Source organism: Chiloscyllium punctatum, chromosome 11 (genome assembly GCF_047496795.1).
Source record: "Chiloscyllium punctatum isolate Juve2018m chromosome 11, sChiPun1.3, whole genome shotgun sequence".
NCBI lineage: Eukaryota > Metazoa > Chordata > Chondrichthyes > Orectolobiformes > Hemiscylliidae > Chiloscyllium > Chiloscyllium punctatum.
The window spans coordinates 53,001,045-53,026,615 of NC_092749.1; the positions used below are offsets into that span (position 1 = coordinate 53,001,045).

General features: G+C 44.0%; 1 protein-coding gene across 1 annotated transcript in view; it reads right to left on the reverse strand.

Moving 5' to 3' along the window:
• Nucleotides 1-25,571, reverse strand: part of rps6kc1 (ribosomal protein S6 kinase polypeptide 1) — a 176,883-nt gene that overhangs the window by 27,398 nt on the left and 123,914 nt on the right. The window contains exons 10-13 of the mRNA XM_072580801.1: nt 23,949-23,996; nt 17,506-17,638; nt 8,448-10,178; nt 8,072-8,161 (exon numbers count right to left, since the gene is read on the reverse strand). Of these exons, the coding sequence (XP_072436902.1) occupies nt 8,072-8,161; nt 8,448-10,178; nt 17,506-17,638; nt 23,949-23,996 (2,002 nt within the window). The remainder of the gene's footprint in view (nt 1-8,071; nt 8,162-8,447; nt 10,179-17,505; nt 17,639-23,948; nt 23,997-25,571) is intronic.

The window sequence follows — 25,571 nt, forward strand, 5'->3', positions numbered from 1 at the left end:
ACTCTGATTCATATTAACATACTGTCACGTTTGGCAACAAGACCCTATTTAGCTGTCCTCGCCAATTATCAGAAAATATTCCTCAAAATCAGTTTCAATCCACCTGTGTGCACAGATGAAAATGATGAGACTCCAGAAAAATCAATACTGCTGACAAATTTCAGACCAGTTTAAAATGAAATTTTAACTGATATCACTGTAACAGTAGACTGTTGAATGGCACAAAATAAATGTAGAATATGCAAATTAAACAAAATACTGAATAAATCTGAATAATAGACCAATTAGCCACTAAGTTAATACAACCCAAATTAACTTGTCAGTATCGCAAATCCTGAATTACTATATAATACCTGGCCAATGGCAACATTTTGGGGATTAGCATTAACCAAAAACTGAACTGGACTAGCCACATAAACTCAGTGGCTACAACAGCTGGTCAGAGGCTAGGAATCCTGCAGGGAGTAATTCACCTCCTGACTCTCCAGTACCTGTCCACACCTACAAGACTCAAGTAAAGAATAAGATTGATTACTTCACAACTACCTGAATGGATGGAGCTCTAACAAAATTCAAGCAGCTCGACACCATCCAGGACAAACCAGCCCACTTGAACAGCATCACATGTATCACTGATGCTCAGTGGCAGCAATTTGAACAGCAGTAACAGACCTAAGGCCCTCAGATAGCACCTTCTAAAGCTGTGACGCTCACCAGCTAGAAGGACAACAGCAATCGGTACATGGGAACATCACCATCTGCAGGTTCACTATCCTGACGTGGATATAGACTGCCATTCCCGCAGAGCTACTGGGTTAAACTTCTGGAACTTCCTTTTCAGAACAGCAATATGGATGTCCCTAAACACCTAGGACTCCAGCGGTTCAAGAAGGCAGGTCAATACCACCTTCCTCATGGCAGTTAGGAATCGCTAACCATCAGCATTCCATGGACGAACAAAAACAAAAGGACTGCTTTTGATCATATGACTTTTATTTGGTCTTCCAATAGCTAGAGCAAACATAAGTCTTGTTACCTTACAGCATAAAAGTAGCCAAGTGAGGATAGTATTTTTAGGCAGAGGATTAAGTGATAATCAATTAGAACAGAATAAATGGAAATGTAATCAACAAAATAATGTAACTGATCCAGTTGCCTGAAACACTAAAGCACGAGAGACAGAGTTTCCAACAGCTCTGGGATACTGACATGAGGAAGGGGGAAATCACACACAGTGATGACTTTCTCTGAACAGACTCTTTTGTGATCCAAAAGTAGCTCACAGTGTGGGTGAGGATAGCAAGAGGCCTCTCACATCTGGGACGGAGCACAATAGGAAACACGTTAGCATGAGAGACACTGCTCTTCCAGGTAAGTGAGGGAGAAGATGTCTCGAGATGAAGAGATGCGCTCTCCAACTGTGTAAGCTCTTCAATAAAAACTGAATCAGAAGCCAGGCCCTCAATGCAGAAAGAGAGCCTGAGCTTGCGATTGTTCCTAAAACCCTGGACCAGGAACCTACTACCTCAAGAACGATGGGCAGTCTCTCAACAATGTGCCTTAAGTTGCTCAGTGAGCCACGCAAGACTTGGGAGCAGTGGCTGACTTTTGTTTGGAAGTAATAAAATAAAAAGGGCACATTTCTAAAAAGGGGCTCTGCAAGCCCCAACGTTTTTGTGCACAAATCATTCACAGAACAGTTGGAGAAAGAGGTTAAAATGAAATGTGCAAAGTGGCAAGGGGCTTGCATGTGTGCGTTTTTGGGCAGGGTGGAGACAGAGGAGGAGGAGGAGACAGAGACAGCAAGCACGAGGATGGACACTGTGGGCAGGTGGCAGGGAGAGATGTGGGTGCGTGTGGATCTGTGTGGGTGCAGCAGGCAGACAGGAGAAACACAGTGAACAGGGGAAAGGGAGGTGGCTGGGCTGAAGCAGCAGCCAGAGGGGACAAGAGGCAACAAGTAGTGGAATAGAAACAGCAAGCTGGGGAGATACTGAGCTGAAGGCTGAAGGCTGGAAGCAGCAAGACGGAACTCAGTAATTGATTAGGAGTTTGTAAGAGGACATTTAGGCCAGACAACATCTAAGCTAATGATTTTACACAATTAAAGGAAGGTCTATCCCAAAGATATTCAACACATTAAAAAACACAAGTGTGTTTTTAGGAAGTTTGAGAAGAGTTTTGGTTTCCTAGCCTAGACCTCCAAATCATAGAGTCAAGTTTCTCCAGCAAACTGTTTCAGATTTCCAGCAAGTGCGGTCTTTGGCCTTTATTCCCCAAATAAAGGAAGTTTATCACTTGCAAACATTGCTACAAAGTATTTGTTCAGTGTTCCCACCAATTTTTTTTATTGTCGACTAACTCACCATCCTCTCAAGCATCAGTTCATATTTGTTCTTACAAGGTTATTTGTGCGTTCTGAGACTCTTTCCTCCTTATCCTCTGCTTAACCCATTTCTTATGTTCTCTTATTATCACAAAGGTTCCACATGTCTGTATTCATCAAACTAAAATGAAATTAAAACATCCGAAAATCTGTGAATTAGATTCCACCTTTCTCATTCACACCTTAATTATAAATTGAAAATAATTGAAGCATTGAGGCCATTTTGCTTTTGGATGAATGTAGAGACAGGGACAATATTGAAATCAGCCACCCATGGCATCTCAAGTTAACAGAAAATCAGAAATGACAAATAATAAGTGACTGATTCAACATTTTACACCATAACTCAAAGTCAAAACCACTCTAGTCATTACATTCAAAATACTTAGAACAAGATATTGTGACCAATTGACTAGCCATTGAACTTAAAGTGGTGTCAAATCCAAACCAAACACATGAAATCACAATCACTAATCTCTCAGATAATCCTCTCCATGATTCCAGCTGAGAAAGATCCTGTCACACTCCCCTCATGCACCTCTTCACCCAAAGCAAACTGCTCCCCAATCACCTGATGAGCAATTCTTGACCAAATGTTCCCAATAAATAATGTTATTTTCTATTCTTATCTATACACTGGCTTCTAATCCACTGCCAATTACCTGCAATGCTGTAGTTCATTGAAAATATACTCAATTTCCCATGCAAAGCAATTCCCAAAATCAGCCTCATCGCACCCAACAGATTTTTTTTTTATTTCAAAAATATACTTTATTCATAAATGATTTGATGGTCTGTACATTTGATCATGCCATACATATGTCCATATTTACAAACACAGATTCGACTTTATCCTTGTCCTTTACAATCCTGTGCATTTTTCAATTTTGTATATATACATATATTTGGCTGAGGCATCAGCAGAGCCCAAAAAAAATCGTCTGTATGGGCCCCCTGTTCTTCTTTAGGCAGGCCGATCTTACACGGTGGTCTTTCCCCACCGCGCCTTGGCGGCAGCTGCCCCAAGCTTCAGCGCGTCCCTCAACACGTAGTCTTGGACTTTGGAATGTGCCAGTCTGCAGCACTCGGTCGGGGTCAACTCCTTCAGCTGGAAGATCAACAGGTTTCGGACCGCCCAGAGAGCGTCCTTCACCGAGTTGATGATCCTCCAGGCGCAGTTAATGTTCGTCTCGGTGTGAGTCCCGGGGAACAGGCCGTAGAGCACGGAGTCCCGCGTCACGGCGCTGCTCGGGACGAACCTCGACAAGCACCACTGCATTCCTCTCCAGACTTCCTCTGCATAGGCACATTCCAGAAGGAGGTGTGTGACAGTCTCGTCCCCCCCGCAGCCACTTCGAGGGCAGCGTGCGGTGCGGCAGAGAGTCCGGGCGTGCATAAAGGATCTCACGGGCAGAGCCCTTCTCACCACCAGCCAAGCCACGTCTTGGTGCTTGTTGGAAAGTTCTGGCGATGAGGCATTCTGCCAAATGGCTTTGACAGTCTGCTCAGGGAACCGCTCGACAGGATCCGCCCTCTCCTTTTCCCGAAGGGTCTCAAGGACGCTACGTGCTGACCACTTCCTGATGGACTTGTGGTCAAAGGTGTTTTTCCTCATAAATTTCTCCACGAAGGACAGGTGATACGGAACGGTCCAACTACTCGGAGCGTTCCGCGGCAGCGAGGCCAGGCCCATCCTTCGCAACACCGGGGACAGGTAGAACCTCAGTACGTAGTGACACTTGGTGTTTGCGTACCGGGGATCCACGCACAGCTTGATGCAGCCACACACAAAGGTGGCCATCAGGGTGAGGGTGGCATTGGGCGTGTTTTTTCCCCCATTGCACCGGTCTTTGTACATAGAGTCTCTTCGGACCCGGTCCATCTTTGATCTCCAAATGAATTGGAAGATGGCCCGGGTGACTGCGGCGGCACAGGTCCTGGGGATAGGCCAGACCTGTGCCACATATAGCAATACTGAGAGTACCTCACACCTGATGACCAGGTTTTTTCCCGCGATGGAGAGCGACCGTTGCCCCCATCTGCCTAGTTTCTGTCTCATCTTCCTGATCCGCTCCTCCCAGGTCTTGGCGCACACCCCAGCCCCCCCGAACCAAATACCCAGCACCTTCAGGTGGTCAGTCCTGACGGTGAAGGGGATAGAGGATTGGTCGGCCCAGTTCCCGAAGAGCATGGCCTCGCTCTTGCCTCGGTTTACCTTGGCCCCCGAGGCCCGTTCGAACTGGTCACAGATGCACACGAGTCTGTGCACGGACAGCGGATCCGAGCAGAAAACAGCGACGTCATCCATGTACAGGGAGGCCTTAACCTGCAGGCCCCTGCTGCCAGGAATAGTCACCCCTCTCAGGCTCGCATCCTTCCTGATGGATTCGGCAAATGGCTCTATGCAACACACAAACAAGGCGGGTGAGAGGGGGCATCCCTGCCTGACTCCAGATCTTACAGGGAAGCTATCTGATTCCCACCCATTGATTGAGACTGCACTGACAATGTTGGTGTAGAGCAGTCTGATCCAATTTCCGATTCCCTCCCCAAAGCCCATTTTGGAGAGGACATCCCTCATATATGTATGCGATATCCTGTCAAAGGCTTTCTCCTGGTCCAGGCTGATGAGGCAGGTGTCCACCCCCCTGTCCTGCACGTAGGCGATCGTATCCCTGAGGAGTGCGAGACTCTCAGAGATCTTCCTGCCCGGTACAGCACAGGTTTGGTCCGGGTGGATCACCGATCCCAGAGCAGACCTGACCCGGTTGGCGATGACCTTTGACAAGATTTTGTAGTCTGCATTTAACAGTGAGATCGGTCTCCAATTTCTAATTTCCTCCCTCTCCCCCTTCCGCTTGTAGACGAGGGTGATGATGCCTTTCCTCATGGATTCACTCATGGTACCTGCCCGAAGCATACTGACATACACCTCCAGCAGGTCCTGGCCGATCAAGTCCCAAAGAGCGGAATAAACCTCGACCGGTAAGCCGTCGCTTCCGGGAGTTTTATTCTTTTCGAAGGACTCGAGGGCCTTGGTCAGTTCATCCAGAGATAGCGGCTGGTCCAGCCTCTCTCGTGTTCCGTCATCTAGGACCTCCGTGATAGAGGACAGGAACGACTGGGAGGCCGCGCTGTCGGTCGGCTTCGAGTCATACAGGCTGGCGTAGAAGGATTTGCTGATCCTCATGACGTCAGCCTGAGATGACGTTACCGAGCCATCTTCTTTCTTCAGGCTGCTGAGCACGGAGCTCTCTTTGTGCACCTTCTGGAAGAAGAAACGTGAGCACGTCTCGTCCTGCTCCACCGAGCGGACCCTGGACCGGAAGATTATCCTGGAGGCCTCCGAGGCAAAGAGCGAGGCTTGCTGGCCCTTCACCTCCTTGAGGTCCTCCGTGACATCGACCCCCATCGTCTGCAGCAGGAGCAGGTTCTGCATACTTTCCTGGAGCTGGGACAGTTTTCCCCGCCTCTCTCTCGCCTCCTGGACACCTTTGAGGATAAAGAACCTCTTGATGTTCCCTTTTACCGTTTCCCACCAGTCCGCTGGAGACTCAAAGAGGGGCTTCACGGTTCTCCAACCTGCGTAATCCCTCTTGAGCTCTTCGATGTTTCCCGGGGTCAACAGCTTAGTGTTCAGTTTCCACGTTCCCTTGCCCGCCCGCTGTTCGTCCTGTAGGTGACAGTCGGCCAGCAGGAGGCAGTGGTCAGAGAAGAACACCGGCTTGACGTCGGTGGATCTGACCGAGAGCGTTCGGGACACAAACAGGTAATCTATCCTTGAGCGGATAGACCCGTCTGCCCGTGACCAGGTGTATCTACGCTGCGCTCCATCTGCAGGGGCGCTGAAGACGTCGTGCAGCTTGGCGTCTTTGACCGTTTCTATCAGGGCCCTGGACGTAGCGTCCGGTTTACTGTCCCCCCCGCCGGATCGTCCATCTGCATCAATGATGCAGTTGAAGTCTCTGGCCAGAATGACCGGCCTGGACGTAGCCAGCAGCAGTGGAAGCTGTTGCAGGACGGCCAACCGTTCACTCTTACCCACTGGGGCGTACACGTTGATTAGTCTCACGGGAGCGTTTCTGTATTTGACGTCCACGACGAGGAGGCGCCCGCCCACCACCTCCTTAACCTCGGAGATGGTGAAGTTGCCTCCCCGCAACAGGATACCCAGGCCGGAGGCGCGGCTATCGTTGCCCCCCGACCACACTGACGGCCCGTGGGCCCACAAGCTCGACCATCTCCTGTAACTGCTGAGGTGCGGTATCCCACACTCCTGCAGAAACAGGATATCGGCTTTGACGTTGGCCAGGAAGGCCAGCGTTGAAACACATCGCGTAGCCGCTTTGATGCTACGCACATTTATGCTGGCAATTTTAAACCCCATTTTAACAGATAACTTTAGATTTTTTTTTATTCAGTCCCGAGACATGAGCGCCACTGGCTGGCCACCATTTATTGCCTGTCCCCAGTTGCTCTTAAGGTAGTGGTTAGTTGCCTTGAACCACTACAGCCCACATGCTGTAGGTTGATCTAAAATGCCTTATGGAAGGAATTCCAGTGACAGTGAGGGAACAGTGAGATATTTCCAAGTCAAGATAGTGAGTGGCTTGAAGGGGAACTTGAAGGGGGTGGTGTTCACATGTCATTCAGAATAATGGCATCATTAAGCACTAGAGGCTATTACTGTGGGTGAATTCACATGCGGCTTCAGACAGGAAATGAAGCTAATTAATTATAGGATAAAACACCCACACACTTAATTGGAAGTAAGCAACAGCAAAAGATATCAACTACTCTTGTCCTTCTAAATGGAAGGAATCATGGCTTTGGAAGTTGCTGAATAAGAATTTTTGGTGAATTTCTGCAGTACATCTTGCAGATAGTACACTCTGCTGCTACTGAGCATTGGCGGTGGAGGGATTGGATGCTTATGGATGTAGCGCCAATCAAGCAGACTGCTTTGTCCTGGATGGCATCAAGCTTCTTACATGTTGTTGGAGGCAAGCGGGGAGTATTTCCTCACACACCTGACTTGTGCCTTGTAGATGATGGACAGACTTTGGGGAGTCAGAATGTGAGCTACTCGCCACAGTATTCCTAGCCTCTGACCTGCTCTTGCAGCCTCTGTGTTTATGCGGAAAGTCCAGTTGATTTTCTGGTCAACACAGTAACCCCCAGGATGTTGATAGAGTGGGATTCAGTGATGGGAACACCAGTGAATGTCAAATCTGGCCATCTGCTTTTCTGGTGAAATTTGCATTGTTTGGGCCTAAGTGTACATAACGAATTGATCAAGTTTCTGGTCAGTGACAGAGATCTCCATTAGCTCCTGAAAGTGATTCATGAAAAAGGAGTGTTCTGATCTTTTGTTTCCGTGACTTACCTGTAACTTAAAATTAAGTACAAATACAGTTTTATTCCTCCAAATGCAACATCCTTTTCAGAGAATCTGAGAGTACTCAAAGTTTTCTTCAAATTATAAAATCACAACTTAATACAAAATTTACATAAGAAGCAAATGGTTTGGGGGAAATAATACATTCTAACCATGTCACAGTTTTTAATTGCAAAGAAATGTTTTGCATACCAATGAACTGCACACATAAAGAAAGGTATGTGGGCTGCATAATAGACAGAAGAGAAGGCTTACAGAGTACTTTATATGCAACTAAGTGTTCTAACCTGGGGCGCAGTACATTTTCTCTATGGCACTGCTGTCACAGGAATCGTCTACCTCACTCCATCTGCTAAAATACGTCAGTTGAATGTGTCCTAAAAACAAAATGACATGAGAAATCAAAACAATTTTTTCCTACATTTTCTGTAGAAGTGAACTGTAATTATTCTTTTGTAGCTAAAAAACAGTATCATTAAGAATAATGGCATCATTAAGCACTAGAGGCTATTACTGTGGGTGAATTCACTGCACTGGAAATGCGGCTTCAGACAGGAAATGAAGATATTAATTATAGGATAAAACGCCCACACACTTAATTGGAAGCAAGTAAGCAACAGCAAAAGATATCAGGAAAAAAATGCATTTGCTAAAGTTCCTGACCTTTGTCATTCAGCAAGATGTTGTTTGGGTTCAAATCATGGCATATGATTCCTTCTTGATGAAGTGCATCAAGGGCTACAGCTATCTCTGCTGCCCAACGCTGAATGGAGCTCTCTGGAATATGAGCATTGGAAGCTTGCACAAAACTTTCTTCCAGCTCTTTAAACAAATGTGAGACTAACTTGTCTCCATCTGTTTTTGTGGCAGTGTGGCTTTCTCCCACTGCCTTTTCACTTGTGCCTTCAGAATGTGGAACACTGTCTGGGTCTCCGCCTTTGTAGATTTGCTCCTCTTGTGAAATACCTTTTTCATTTGTATGTTTTTCTTGCATAGTTAGGGAAACCTTCTTGTGACCAGAATAAATTGAACTCTCTTCACCTGAATCTCTAACGCAAGGGCTGACATAGCCACGTAGTTGAGGAATATGGCTCAGATCCCTATGGACGGTTGCCAAGTCTGAGGTGTCACCAGATGCAACAGTGCGACACGAAGGCATATTTTCAGCATGGGTAATGGCAAACAAGGAATGAAGTTCTTTTTCCTCAACGCACAGGCTAGCATTGATTTGCATGCACGGACTTTCTTCCTCTCTATTCTGAGGAGGTTGTAATTGTTGTGATGAGGTACGTTCTACACTTGCATCATAAGAGCCAGCTTCCTTTGGTAAAATTTGTCCCTGTGTTCCTTGTGAATTCACACAATCATCAATATTGTAATTAATTTGTAAAACGTCAGGCTTTTCATACAGTCTATTCTCTGTATTATCAATGTTGGTCACACTGTATTTATCTGAAGAAAGAAATCCAACTTCCTCACCTTCCTCGAAAGAACCTGGTAAGTTCACTAATAGATCAGGTCTACCCTCCTCACAACTGCTGGTCTCTCCACCTGCTGCATCTTGAAAGGAGATGATTGGTACAGAATCACTGGAGGATCCTCTGCTGCAGGTCTCTGGGGCTAAAAGACTAGCTGAATCCAGTTTAGATTCAATCATATCAAAACTGCTCTTATCAACGACTTCAGGCACCAGATGCAAAATTGGCATTGATTCTGTTTTTCCATTTTGGAAATTTTCTGCTAGGTTCAGGCTTAGAAGTTCATTTGCACTATCTTTGCTATCGATTCTGAAAAATTCCATTGGGCTATTTTTGGACAGATTTAGAGACTCAGAGGTTTTCGTTGGGCTAAAATCGTCAGTGTTGATGTCCTCTGTGAAGAACCGAAGCTCTTGGCTTGTAGTAGGAGAACAAAGACTATCATTACTAAGAAGGGAATGTGACCTTGGGGTCACACCCATGTTCGTGGGTGCATTTTCACTAATTGTCGAAAAGGTTTCAGAAGTTAGACTGTCAGGTTCTTCTTTCTCCTGTTCATATTCATGGCACAAAGTAAGATAGCTACTGGTACATTCTTCAACGACTTCAGAGTCCGATGATGGCGATCCCAATAAGTCAGCAGAATGGTCCTTTGTATCTTCATCCGGGGCACTGCTATCATCCTGTGAGCTTGACGTCAGATTACTCTTCCAAGGGAGGCACTGCAGCATATTTCCAAGGTCACTCCCCAATGAGCCCACACTGCTGCTCATGCCTTCAGTGCTTGACTGATCGCCAGTGAAACTATTATGTACAGTGACTGATTTGGGGCCATGTCTGTCCACGTCACGAGATTCAAAACTTTCCTCTGATTTTTTCTGGAGGAATTTACTTAGATACGACCACAGCTTACCTCCTAAATTCACACATACAAAAATATTAGTTAAAATGTTTTAAAGAAATACTTCAGACAACTTATTTAATATGTTTCTTTTTGATTCACTATGCTTCAATGAGTAAGCTACCAACTTATTCATACCATTAAATAAAATATAAATTTAATCCCGCATTAATGATCTTAAAACATATCATGTGGAATAATCTAGGCTGTAACAGTCATAATGTTTACCACTGGAGGGAAGGCCAGTTCACAGGCCTTCTGAGTCAAATCATTTACAAGTAGTATGCTGGGAAATCCTGCAGCTGCACATATAATTGTACATCTTAGTGGATTAGGGTGATAAAAGTCCAGCAAGAGAAGAGTTTATCAACTTTCTCAACAAATGGACAACATCACAAGTAACATTTAACATATAATTTTGGATAAACTTAATTCTGTCAAGATACAATCTGAATACTTCAATAATTACCATTGAAATGTTTTTGCAATAATGCACAAGGATCTTAGAATGGACAGGTGCCATTTGGCCCATCGGTGTCTGTGCTGGCCACCTGAAGAAGCAATTCATGAAGTGACACCATGCCCACCCAACTCCCCTTTCCATAGTAGCCAGCAAATTTAATTCTTTTAAAGAATGTGTTGTGTCCACTACAATCTATTGAAGGAGATTCTCAGTAACATTTCAAAGAATCTACGATGTACCTTTATGCAAATTTAAATCATTTATATATGAAATACAAGTGCAAGCAATCTGCTTACTTTAATTCTGTTAATGTATCTAAAATATTTTGTTCTATAAAGCCTATTATTATCTGCTTCGCTAAGGTACTAAAATCATATGAGCATCTGCACAAGTAGCGGCAGCCCACATGAACATCTAGGGGCTATTATCATGTTCAATTGATTGTGTTTACTGTGCCAGATTGGAATGCAGGTACAAACTGGCAGCCTTTACTTAATACTCCTCTAAGTGCTTGAATTGTAATGATTTAATTACTACTTTAAACCCAAGTGCGCATCACAGTTTCCAGCATATCAAACAGCGCCTTTATTACAAGGTTTTGCTAAAACTAAAAGATGTCATTCCAAATGTCCAGGTCCTCATGAGCAGAGTGCTTACAATATTTGGTAGTTTTATCACAGGAGACACCAGTTTCCATTTTTTTTAAGCTTTCAGTTATTCCTTCGAAGCCTGTCTCTACATTCCTCTTGAAGAGCAGCTTGAATGAGGCAAGACAAACATTTTACTGCAGATCATTCAAGATCTCCTACGCCAGACAATAACTAAAGAAAATGGACTGGATTCTATTGGAAAAGTAATAGTTTATTAATGATGCCCACCATTATTAACTCACAAATCAACTGATGGACTCGGGATTAAGAGGTACAGCAAATCTCCAGAATTTGCTAATTAATTACATCACTCCACCATTTGCTTTACACAAACAGCATCTTACAAATTTAAAAAAAGGATAAGGAGTGTAAGATTTGCAAATTAATCACCTACAGAATTTGCTACAGAAAGTGAAGTCTAACAATTAAGAATAAGCATCTGTTTAACAAGTGGTCGTTATTAATGCAACACCAATCAACCTCTGGCTCAAAATCTGAACAATTTAAATATTTAAGTATCAGTTCTTTAGGCAGTAAATTGTTCAGTATTTTAGAATGGCTTTTTAAAAAAATATATTTCCTTACTCCTCTTCTCTCTGTCTCTTTTCTCTTTACCTTAATCAAATCTGTTTCTGACCTCTTTAGTTCTCTTCCTGTACCCAAGTTGATTCTAATTTGCTGTCCTTCTCCAACGTATCCTTTTCAGTCTTTCAATCAAAATTGGATTTTGGATTGGATCCAATGTCAATCCTGCCAATCAATGAGGTCTTGGCTGATTCCCTTACCTTTGTCACTCCATTATCAACTCGCACTTGCAACAAGTTACTTTGCACAACATTTTTAAACTGCAAGATTCTGAAAAAAAGGGTTTGGAATGAACAGGGTCACCTTGAGTTGGCCTACTCCAGCAAATTGCAGGCCAAATGCTCCGTTGTACAAGCTAACGCTATCGCTAACACTAACATTAATCTCCCTCCAGTACAGAGAGGATGTTACCATTAATTGTGTTGTCTAACACATTTGAACGCAACAGACTAGAAAAGTAACATTCAGCTCTGGAGTATTTTAGTAATTGAACGCTGAATGAGAGTAGAATTCAAATCTGCATCTTGTGAATGGTGTTTCGTTACTCTAGCAACAGAGTTGCAAATTGTTGAACTCACATAGTTTTATTGAGTAAAATGGCCAGAGAATGAGAAATAGCACTGCAGAAACATCATGTAGACACTTCTGTCAAGTGGATATTGATCAATATACTTCGGTATTTGAGGACATCTGCATAACCTAAAAATTAGATCATTAATTGTAAAGCAATAAAGTTTACTTTCTATTTCTGTTTCACATACTGGATGTAATAGAATTTCAGGAAAAGTACTTTTGGAGGTCACTAAGTTTACAAAAGTTGTTAAAATTATTCCATATATTTAAGAAAAGATTAGAAACAGACCTTTCTAGGCCATCTGCAAACCTGCTGCAAGGGCAGAATTTAGACCAGATAGATTCTACTTAGCATTTTAATCGTACACAGATATTTATAAATGACAAAAGATTTAATGAGCCTTTGGTGTTAAAAGTTCATTGGAACAAGTAATAAATGTGTCTATGTATTTGGAGATGGTATGCTTATGTTAATAAGGTAGTATTTAAGCAGATTGTGTCAACTCCCCAAGGTGGCTCATTCATCCTCAGGGCCTACTCAACTCCCTCAGCCGTTCCCTCAGGGCCTACTCAACTCCCTCAGCCATTCCCTCAGGGCCTACTCAACTCCCTCAGCCATTCCTTCAGGGCCTACTCAACTCCCTCAGCCATTCCTTCAGGGCCTACTCAACTGCCTCACCTGTTCCCTCTTCTTACATCTTCGGCCTTTTAGAATCGGAGCATGATCTCACTTGATCACAATTCACTGGTCACTCACTCAGTCTTCTCTTATACCTTGCAAAATTGGGCTTTCTACTTAATAATAAAGGCAAGATGGCAATAGATAGATTAGATCGTGTCCTTGCAGATGTGCAGCACAACACTTCCAATTTTAAAGATAAAATCCTTTTTCATGAGTTTGTGTTCCTCTTTGCCAAACAAGCAAAACCGCAAGAATTAGGCAACTTAAAACTCCGTCATGCACTTAAGGTGGCAGTTCTTGCTACCCAAACCTCTGCTAGAATTTCATGTGTGGACACAAGTAAAGGCAGGGGAACACTCTTTGTCCCTGCCTCCAACACCCTCCACCCACCCTGTTACCTCTCTCTCTCTCTCTCTCTCACACTTATATTTGGCCTCAGTGCCCTTATTGATTCTGGGGCTCTGCTGGGTGATTTGACAGCATCTGCCGCTGCTCCTGACGATATTGCCTGCACTGCAGACCTAGCAGCTTCTAACAGACCAGCATTTCACAGTTTGGCCCCAGGGTCCTTAAACTCAGGGAAGACCCATACGTGGACATTTAACTGGTTGGACCCACCTCACAAGAGACAGTGCGTGATTCCTGCCAGCTCTCCAGCCAACAGGGTAAGATCCCTTTGCAAGCATTCAATTCTATCCAATGCCTTTGGGAGGAAACAGAATACAAAAGACTGACAAAAATAAACAGAATTTACTCTTCTGAAAACAGCCTCGATGTATTTCCAGTAGAGTCCCTACAGTGTGGAAACAGGCCCTTCAGCCCAACAAATCCACACCGAATCACAGAAAAGTATCCCACCCAAACCCATTCCCCATTACTCTACATTTGCCCCTGATTAAAGCACCTAATCTTCACATCCCTGGGCACTATCAGCAATTTAGCATGGCCAATTTACCTAACCTGCATATCTTTGGATTGTGGGAAGAAACCAGAGCACCCGGAGGAAACTTACACAGACACAGGGAGAATGTGCAAACTCCCAGTTAGGTGCATTAGTCAGAGGGAAACAGGTTAGATTAGATTAGATTAGATTACTTGCAGTGTGGAAACAGGCCCTTCGGCCCAACAAGTCCACACCGCCCCGCCGAAGCATAACCCACCCATACCCCTACATCTACATCTACCCCTTACCTAACACTACGGGCAATTTAGCATGACCAATTCACCTGACCTGCACATCTTTGGACTGTGGGAGGAAACCCACGCAGACACGGGGAGAACGTGCAAACTCCACACAGTCAGTCGCCTGAGACGGGAATTGAACCCGGATCTCTGGCGCTGTGAGGCAGCAGTGCTAACCACTGTGCCACCGTGCCGCCCACGGGTGGGTGGGTTACTCTTTGGAGGATCGGTGTGGACTTGGTGGGCCAAAGGGCCTGTTTCCACACTGTAGGGGATCTAATCTAATCTATTATATAGTTCCAATTACAATGTGCCCTACCTGAGCAACGTACGTGCATTTTGACTTCCTTTCCAATATGCAAAAACGGGATGGGGAAGGAGGTTAAGTAACAGAAAAGGTCCGATCTTATCAGGAATACCCCATTGACCATGTGTGAGGTGACAAATGTCTTGTACTTCGGATGTGAAAGCTAAAATAAATGTTACCAGGATGGACTACTCCCTATTAATTTATCCTGGTTGTGAGTGATATCAGCCTGCGGGATTCCCACTATAACTGGCTTAGTGATTTTTCCCACAAGGGCAATCAAGTGAAGACCTCCTTACAGGGAGGATCCTTCTATCAACATCCTCCAGGTCACCACTAAGCAGAAGCTGAACTGGATGTGCCATATAAATGCTGTGGTTGTGATGATAGGTCAGAGGCTCAGACTACTGCAGCAAGCAGCTCACCTGCTGACTCCCCACAGGAGAAAATGAGGACTGCAGATGCTGGAGATTAGAGTCAAGAGTGTGGTGCTGGAAAAGCACAGCAGGTCATGCAGCATCCGAGCAGGAGAATCAACATTTTGGGCAGGAGCCCTTGATCAGCAATGAGGATGGGAGCCTGGGGGGTGGAGAGGTAAATGGGGTGGGGGGGGGGGGGGGGGGGGTGTGTGGGATGGGGAGAAAGTAGCTGAGAGTCCAATAGGTGGATTGAGGTAGGGGTAAAGGTGATAGGTCAGAGAGGAGGGTGGAGTAGATAGGGGGGGGAAGGAAGATGGACAGGTCATAGAGACAGTACTGAGCTGGAATGTTGAAATTGGGGTAAGGTGGGGAGAGGGGAAATGAGGAAACTGGTGAAGTCCACATTGATGCCAGAGTCCAGAGGTAGAAGATGAGGCATTCTTCCTCCAGGCGTTGAGTGGTGAGGGAGTGAGATGGAGGAGGCCCAAGACCTGCATGTCCTTGGCAGAGTGGGAGGGGGAGTTGAAATGTTTGGCCATGGGGTGGTGGGTTGATTGGTCCTGGCCCGCCTCCATCGCCACTCCCTCACCACCCAACAGTTGGAGCAAGAACACCTCATCTTCCACCTCAGAACTCTTCAACCCCAGGGCATCAACATGGACTTCACCAGTTACCTCATTTTCACACCTCTACCTTACCCCAGTTCCAACCTTCCAGCTCAGCAATGTCCCTATGACCTGTCCATCTTCCTTTATATCTATCCGATCCACCCCCCTCTCCGACCTATCATCTTTATTCCCACCTCTATCCACCTACTGCACCCTCAGCTACCTTCTCCCCAGACCCACCCTCCTCCCATTTATCTCTCTTCACCACCCCCGAGGCTCCCAGCCTCATTCCTGATGAACGGCTCCTGCCCGAAACGTCAATTTTCCTGCTCCTCGGATGCTGCATAACCGGCTGTGTTTTTCTAGCACCACACTCTCGACTGCTGACTCCCCAGTGCCCTTCCACCATCTATAAAGCACTCGTTTAAAAAGGAAAGTGCAGCAGATAACATGCAAACACCACTTCCTGCAAGTTCCCTTCCAAGCCTTTTTGACTCGGAAATATGTCGCCATTCCTTCACTGTCACTGAACGACATTGTGGTGTCATGCTTCAAGATGGTAGCTCACCATCAGATTCCCAACAGCATCTAGGGATGAGCAATTAATGTTGGTCCAGTCCAGTCAGCAATACCCACATGCCATGAATAACGAAATAAAAACTGTGACACAACAATCTGGCAAACTCTCAAGGAGCATGGAGACTTCAGTTCAGTTTTCCAACTTTATCAAATTTGGGGAAAATTTTGTTCTTTTGTCAGCATGTTTGAATAAAGAATGTGTTTACTTGTGTGAAATAAATGGCATTCTGACTGGGCTGCATTTTTGTTTGAGAGTTTGGATTTTGGCATCATTGAGAGTTTAATGAAGGGGAAATTATATTTTCATCAACTTATTTGGTTATTAAAACAGTTGCCTTAATAGTGCCCGAAGCGAAGATGCAGCAAAATGTTTGGTAATGCTAGAAGATAAAGACAAATGCAATATCATTACAAATTCTTCTATGCTTTTTTTAAAACATCCCTGGAGCAACTGAGTACATTGACACTGGTGAAAGAGAATTCAAATAGCCTTAAAGCAAAATATTCCAATTTGAGGTTAATCTGATGAAATTCTACTGCGTTCTAACTAGTAGATGGCTAGTGGCTACATCAACAAATAGAGAAACATGCTTTGCTCACGGGTGAACACGATCTTTGCTGTGAAATCTTTCAAAAAAAAAACTTTGATCAAAATATATTTTTAAAGATCAACAATTTTAAATGGTCACTGGAATTCTGTGAGCAATGCAATCATTTTGTCCTATTGGCAGGAAACCTTTTACCTACCTTTGAATCAAGAGTTATTGAATAACTGAGTATAGGATAGGATAGGACAGGAAGGCCCCTCCGCCGCCACCACCCCCCGCCCCACCCACCCGTATGTGTTTTCCTTCATTTTGTCAGCTGATCCAGAAACCAACTCCATTTAATTGCATGTGCTACACATCCCTCAATGCCCTTAACTAATAAAAATTGATGAGTCTTCAAAATTCTCATTGATTCTGTACATGCAACATCTGTGGAGCAGATTGATCAAACTGCATACATTTTAAAATCTATTTACTTGCCAGTGTGTGCAACTACACAGCACCAACAGAATAGGAGGAGGTCTAAGGCACAATACAGGAGTTGCCTCAGACTGTGTTCTTCAGGCAAACCCAGGTACTGCCAAACGCAATATGTTGGTGATACATGTTGTAACAATTAGATAGTAATGTGGTTTCTTCCACATAAAACACTTGTTTTTTTTTTATTCTGGAAGGAATTTACTAAACTGGATGACAAATTAAAGTGGGTTTATAAATCAACTTAAATTGACAAGACCAATACATACCTTCTGCATACTGAAGCAAAAGAAAGATGGAGTCTTCAGAGATGATCTGTTTCTTCAATTGCACCATGTTGGGCACACAGTGGGGAATGATGGTCTTTCTGTTTCTGCTGCACTCGCTGCTTTTCCTCAGACTCTAACAGAAAATAGAAAGGTCAGTTGTACTCTCTGCTGCTTTAGAACATGCTGCGCGCTGCACTTATCAAATACACTAATCTGTTTGTGTTATTCTGTGCTTCAGAAAGCCAGTTAGTCCTCTTCATCTCCTCCTCGGTGCCCCGAGCTCCCCAAGGCCTAACTGATGGCACTTGGCTGCTATCCAGCACACAGAGGATGGCACTGAGCTGCCATTAAAATCAATTACATGGGTCAACGTTTTTATTAGGCTCTCTCTCACTCTTAACTAAGTCATCAGAACAATACTTTGGTTATTTTCCTCACAGAACAAATACAACAGAATGTTAGATTTTTAAAACAAAAACTACACAAGCTAATCAAAGGTTAGTGTCAATTTTCAGGCTGTAGATTGTGGGAGCATGTGAGTTTTGTGAAATTTATGCTGCATTAATACACTGAAGTACTGATGATTACCTTCGTACTTAAAAGGTTATTCAATTAGAAGAGAGTATAGCAGCAAGATCACAGCCTAATTATCAGGGTGTCTGAATAGTGAAGTCTGAGGCAGCCTGATAACTGAGTTTGAGTTGGCTACGTGAGAACAAAGAATGGACAGCAGTGGACAACGCTGCAGGATGGGGAAACCTGGGCTCACATTTTCAAGCTTATGTCAGAACAGGGGCAGGGATTAAAAAAAAAGGTAGATAGGGATTCTTGATACCTGCAATCTTTGCTGGCAAAGGATAATGGTACTGCTAGCAATCTCCACCCTACAGCACCCATCAATCTGGCTCCATTGCAGGACAAGCACCTCCCAGCCCCTCACAATTTTGTGGAGTTGAGGCAGCTTCACCCTGACATATTTACGGATCTCGGAATACTCATGAACCATAGTCTGGATTCAAGAATCTTTTGAAGGCAAGTTCAAAATGTCTTACCCATTCCTTCTCCGTGCCACCATGTGCCCCACCCATCTCCAATGGACTCCATACCCTTCATGGCAACTCCACTTCCTTCCACATTATGGACAGAACCAGTGAAGCGATCAGTAACCATAGCATTTACAAAGTTGCTTAGAAAAAAGACAAGCATGCATAATGGAGGAACAAAATCAGGGATTGCTGGAAAAACCCAGCAGGTCTGAGCGCATTGGTGGAGAGGAGCAAGTGAGCACTGCAGATGCTGGAGATCAAAATCGAGCGTGCAGTACTGGAAAAGCACAGCAGCATCCGAGGACCAGGGGAAAAAAAAAAAAAATCGACATTTCCTGATGAAGGACTTATGCCCAAAACATCGATTCCCCTGCTTCTCAGATGCTGCCTGACCTGCTGTGCTTTCCCAGCATCTGTGGAGGAAGCAGAGTTAACGTTTCATTCTAGTGACCCTTCCTCAGAACTGATGGTAGCTAGGAAAGGTTGGTATGTACAGTATATGGAGGCAGTGGGGGCATAGTAAACAATGGATGGAGATAGAGTCCAGATGGAGAGAAACACAATTGTCAGCCTGAGGAAATCATTAGCAACTAATGGGTAACATTAGTGGCTGACTTTGGGTTGTTCGTAGTAGCAACCCTTACATGTGATAGTAAGGTGTATGGGATTAGAGTAGGAGAGGCTGGTGGACATAGAGGAAGTGAGGACCAGGGGGACCCTATCGGCCTTGTTGGAGGGAAGAGAGGGTGAGGACCGAGGTGTGGAGGCTGGGTCAGGCATGGCTGGAGGGCCTGTCAATCATGGTGAATGGGAACTATCAGTTGATGAAGGTGGTATAAATTTCACAGGCCCCCTTGTCAAAAGTAGCATCATTGGAACAGTGGCAATGGAGACCGAGAAACTGGGAGAACGGAATAGAGTCTTTACAGGAAGCAGGGTGTGGAGAGGCATAGTCGAGGTAACTGTGGCAGTCGGTGAGTTTCTAGTGGTTATTGGTGGCCAACCTATCCCCAGAAATGGAAACAGATGTCGAGGAAGAGAGGGGAGGAGTCAGAGGTGGACCGTGTGAAGATGAGAGCGGGGTAGAAATTGCAAGTGAAATTGATAAACTTTCCCAATTCAGGATGAGGGGGGGCCGGCTACAGTAGGACCAGAACAAGGAATGTTTCACTTTCCTCAAAGAGACAGGCATAACTGAGGCCCACGTACATGACACCCATACACCCACGGCCATACCTTTGGTATGAAGAAAGTGAGAAGAGTAAGAGGAGAAATTGTTCAGGGAGGTGGCGCTCAGACAGTTGGATGAGGATGGTGGTGGATGGGAATAGTTCAGGCCTTTTTTCCAGGAGAAAACCGTGAGGCCTGAGACCATCCTGATTGGGGTTGGACATGTAAAGGGATTGCACATGCATGGTGAAGGGAAGGCAGCTAGTGCCCGTGAATCGGAAACTCTGAAACTGATGTGAAGTATTAGAAGAATCACAGATGTGAGTGGAAAGGGACCAGACGAGAGGAGGATTCACTGGCCGACTTCAGACTCATAATACGATCAAGAGAGCTGCGGTTATTTACACAGCTGGACAGAATTGTTGACTTTACTTCACTGACATCTTTAGGTGGTTCTACCACTTTTCCTTCTGCTATGTTCTCTGTTGTCAATATTTCAATATTTATCTGCATACAAGTATTCAAAGTTTCTATTATTTATATTTTAATGGTCTATTTGATAGAAAGGAAAGATTATCGAAGTGTCTTTACTTTATTTATTTATTTTTTTTCTAAGCAGATTGATGCACATCATTTTTACTATCAGGCTTATTGATTCTGTACATAAGGTGAGTGGACATGAAGTCCCTGTGCTGGCTCATGCCCTGTTAAGGGACTAATGGGGCGATGGGGCATAGGTGGGATGGGGAGTAGTATGGCAGACTATGACAAGTGAAGTACGAGGGCTAGAGGGCCTGAAATGTAACCAAATGATTGAGCCAGAGTCTGAGAGAACCATGGCATGCACTCCAACCAGCCCATTTTGGCAACCCCAGTGGCCATCTGTTTCTCGGATGGTGGGTCCCACTCTAACCTGCACCTGTACTCCAGAGTGAAATAGGTCCTTACAGGGCTGCCCTAGACAAGGGGATTGAATCAAGGGGAGTAGAGACCTAGAGTCGCAAAGATGAGAAATTAAGAGTTTGGGGCTAGGAACATGTGTTACCTGGTCGAGAAATAGCCAGGGTTCAGCATGGAAACTGAGGGATGGGTGCTGAAGCAGTATATGGGTTGATGGTCAAATCAGGAGTCAAGTTAGGGAATATCGAAGGTCACTAGCTGTGTTCAAGGATAGTGAACATTTGGAGTCAGACACAGGACTGGGAGAGTGATTAGTCAGGATCAGGCTTAGCTGGATTAGAACACAATGATTGTATAGCTGTGAGAGAATGGTACCAAATAGAATGAGCCCATAGAAAGTACCAAACATTCTGTACGGATTTGTTTTAAAAAAATTATTTCAGCTCAAAGACTCTAAAATCCACATTATCCACCCCTTGACTGGGCTATTGGAAAAATAGTGACAAATATGCTTCCTGTCCTTTGCCATCTCAGCTACTGGGGAACTGTATTTATCAATGTATCCAGTGATCAGGACAGCCCCAGTATTCCTTTGTTTTAGCTGTCCACAGAGCCGATCTCAACAGGGCTAATCAACAGGATCACTACAAATGACATCAGGAGCTGCAAACTATGCAGAGGAAAGAGGACAGTCAGTTAAGTTTCCAATGTTGGCCAATAAAATGAGCAACTTTAAGTTTGTTGAACTAAGGAATGCCCACCTGAGCCAGATATCAGAGAGCATCTTATGCCTCTTCAACAATAATGTAATACAAGGCCATGGCCCTAACCTCCCAGTTCCACCTTCACTCTGCTGCACCTCAGCTGGAAAGTGAGGGAAATTTCTTTTGAAGCTCCTCTGCTGGTTTCCAACTCTCTAACTATTTCCAACATTTTGCATTTAAATTACAGACTGGGGACGGTGGGGGGGGTGGGGGGGAGCTAGCATTAGAAGACTTTCTTTGGGCTACCACAAAGACTGCAGGCACGTTCCACTCCCACTCTCACCAGAGGTAATTCCCTTGTAAAAATCCAGGAAATATGCCAATAATGTATAGGGACCTGACTCCGGAAAATCTACAGCAGTTGGAACTCCAAATCAAGGGTATTCCTAGCAGAATAGCAATGTGGAAAATCTGTGCTGGCATCTTTGGGAAAAGAGAATCAAGAGGTATTGGGTGTGAACATAATAACATAGAATCAAAATTTTACTTTAAAGGACACACACAAACCATTGTGTACACTCAGAGTGGTTTAATTTAGAAAGCACAGAAAGATAACTATGACTTTAGGAAAGCAGTTTGGAAACAGGTTAGAAATCTACCACCATCTAAGTCATTAATCAGCTGAATTTCAAAACAAACACGACTGTCTTGACCAAACAGATATTCAAATAACATGAACAGTAAGTGGATTGACTCATCATTTCGTCATCTTACTGAAAAAACAGGAACTCACTAAAATGCAATCTAGAATCAAGTGCCAAACGGTGAATAGGCACAGGGTGAAGATGTATTTTACTCATGCTGGAAACCAAATACTACACAAGCTGAACCCAGTTACAATAACACAACCTATAGCTAAATTTAAAAGGATACCCCTACCTGACTAGTCTGAGATTTCTGTTGCTGAAACCAGTCATACCTCAGAGATCTTTGAATGAGATTGCCCAATTAACCTCAATTGGTGAGGAATTATGGGCAGTTTTGTGCTGCTGAGAATAGGTTGAGTACCCAAACTGTTTTCACTTGTGATAACAGCTGCTAAAAAAAAAGATAGATGGGATAGAATCTTTGCTTCTGTCTAAACTGTATTTAAACTGTGTTCGACAGGTGAACAGCCTCATTCCCTCCGTCACCCCCAAATCACCCACAAAAATCCAATATACGGCCAGCTCAGTTCCATTCTTGTAAGCATACACTGGGAGAGGGGTGTACATTTGGTAGCGGTTTCCCTGCTCTTCTGCAAAGTGGTACCATGGGATCTTTATACCCATCTGAAGAAACAGACAAGGCCTCATCTGAATGACAGCATTGCAGCACTTCCTCATTGCTGCTCCGGTAAATCGAATGCTCCAGTCTCGGGAGTGGGATTTAAAGTAACTAACACATCAAACCAACTATGGAGTTGTTCCATATGTTCTCATCCAGGCTGTTTAGGGAGCAAATGAGTAGAGTATAGAAAAGTTGTAATCACTCTGGCCTTACCATCGTCAGTCTGAGCAAACAAGGTCTCACTAGCAATCAGTTAAAGCAAACACTGGCACTATTACCCTCCTTTCCCTCCAATATTCCAGCTGTACAACCGAGACAGAGGAGAATGTTCAAGGACCATCTCAACGGGTGGGGCCCTTGACATCTTCTTAATTAAGGGCACTCCTCTGAGGAGGTCACGTGTAAAACAGTGGTAGATCCCTAGGAGCAGGTCAAGGAGTCAACTGAGTCAGATGCAAGCCAATAAGACAGACATGTTTTAGGCCCTTCTTATATCCCTTATTCATGGCCAGCAAACAGGAAAATCAGGAATGAAAGTGGTCTTAGGTCTCCATATAGTTAGTTAAAAATCACACACCTGCCTAAAGTCCAACAGGTTTATTTGGAAGTGTTACTTTTCAGCGCACTGCTCTTTCATCATGTAGCACACCAAATGCTAGTGCTTCCAAATAAACCTGGACTACAACTGGGTGTTGTGATTTTTAAACGTTGTCCACCCCAATCCAACACCAGCTCCTCCACTCCATACACTTGAGCAGCGATCACCTCTGACAGTAAGCCAATTTTTCAGTCCGAAATGGTCTTCTGCTCACCCTCAAAAGACAGTTTGTCAACTTTAATTCACAGAGAGCTCTACTTCCTCCTCCAGAACATTCTCTGGATATCGCAACCAACATTTCCGCATTCCCAATCTTCCAATTCATTCCAAGATTTTAAGAGATGGTTCTCTGGATACACTCATATGACTTCAAAATGACTAAATGACAAAGTTGCACTTTTAGGATTGAACCATAAAATTGAACTGTAAATTTAAGAAAAAACACAAAGAACGGCAGATGTTAAAGATCTGAAACAAAAACAGAAGTTGCTGGAAAAACTGAGCAGGCCTGGCAGCATCTATGGAAAGTGAGTTAACATTTCGAGTCTAATATGACATTTCTTCAAAGCCTTCTGAAGAAAGGTCATTAGATCTGAAACATCAAATCTGCTCTCTCTCCACAGATGTTGCCAGTCCTGCTGAGCTTTTCCAGCATTTTTTGTTTTTGTTTATTTTAAACTTTGAAAAGCTGCTTACTTTTAAAATGAATGTCTCCTGTGTCCTGGAATCCAACACGAGTAAAACCTTTGGAAAGAAATACAACCACAAGTTAAAATCAGTACTTCTTCAACACGGGTTAGGCAACTCGTCTGTGTACACATTCAGCCCAAAGGTGCATCTTAAAATTGAATTAGTGATAGCAGGATGTAATGGCTACAGAAATCATATGCAGCCCAAAACTGACCTCCAGAGAAACACCTGAAAAAGGAAAGACAAAACAAAAACTGAACAAAACTGCCTCGTCTTCTTTCTCCTCATAAAGCCGGAGAATATTTACAGCGTGCTGACACGAAGAAAGCACATCTGTGAATTTTTTTTTAAATTGGCCGTCGGCAAATAGTTTTCCCAAACAGGTGTTTTATAAATGACTGCAAATCAGCCCCTGGAAACACCTCCTTTAAGCCAGGCGAAACCAATGATAATATAATTAGAGCCAGATACATCAGGCGGCTAGATAGTCTCCATCTGTTCAATGTCATATTTAATCACTTTTACTTCTTTAAATCTGTGGCAATTGAGCTTTCATAAACTTACTTACTAAAACATGAATATTTCTACTGCCAAGTCCTGTGGAATATGCATGGAATACAGCTGGGTTGTCTCTGACCCAACTGGTGCTCGATGATGTAAACAGAAATGCAGTATTTTGCATTTTAATTATTTATCTTCCTCAATAAATTCTTCCTAGAGGGTGGAAAATCTCTTTACAAAACCTGTTAACTTTTTAATGCAAGTGACTTCCCTACTGTCCCTCTTCCTGTCACAAAGCAAAAATAATTGTCTTTTTATGCACTCCTGGGATGCAGCTTGACCAGTATTTGTTGCCCGTCCCTACTTGCCCTTGAGAAGGTGGTGGTGAGCTGGCTTCTTTAACCACTGCAGTCTGCGTGTAGGTTGACTCACAATGCCCTCAGGGAAGGAATTCCAGGATTTTAACCTAGATTCCTCTCCTTTGTCCAATGTACCTATTTGTTACAATAGGCCATGTTTTATATGCAGTGCAAAAGACCATTTATGTTCGGGTGCAATGTTTTCATAGCTGGTTTCATAGCTTTAGTTGCTACAGTGTCCTAAAAATAAGTCACAACATCAAATTACAAAGACAGAATTTCAAAAGGTTTTAGGAAGGAAATAGCACTGAAGAAAATATGGACTTCAAAAATTACACAGAACAAGCTAGCAGAGTCAGTCATTTTAAGTGTATTTGGGAGCTGGAAGACAACATTTGAAATTGGGATAAGAAACATGAGAAATAGGAGCGGTATGCGACCATCTGACCCCTCCAGCCTGCTTCGCCATTTGATAAGATCATGGTTGATCGTTTCATGGACTCGGCTCCAGTTATCCACCGTAACCATGAATTTGTTTACTGTTCAAAAATCTATCTTTGCCTTAAAAAATATTCAATGAGGTAGCTTCAACTACTTCACTGGGCAGAGATTTCCACAGATTCATGACCCTTTGGGAGAAGTTTCTCCTCCACTTAGTCCTAAATCTGTTCCCCTTATTTTGAGGGTATATCCCCTAGTCCTAGTTTCACCCACAAGTGGAAACAACCTCCTGCTTCTTCCTTACTCCTTCCCTTCATACGAGTTGGAA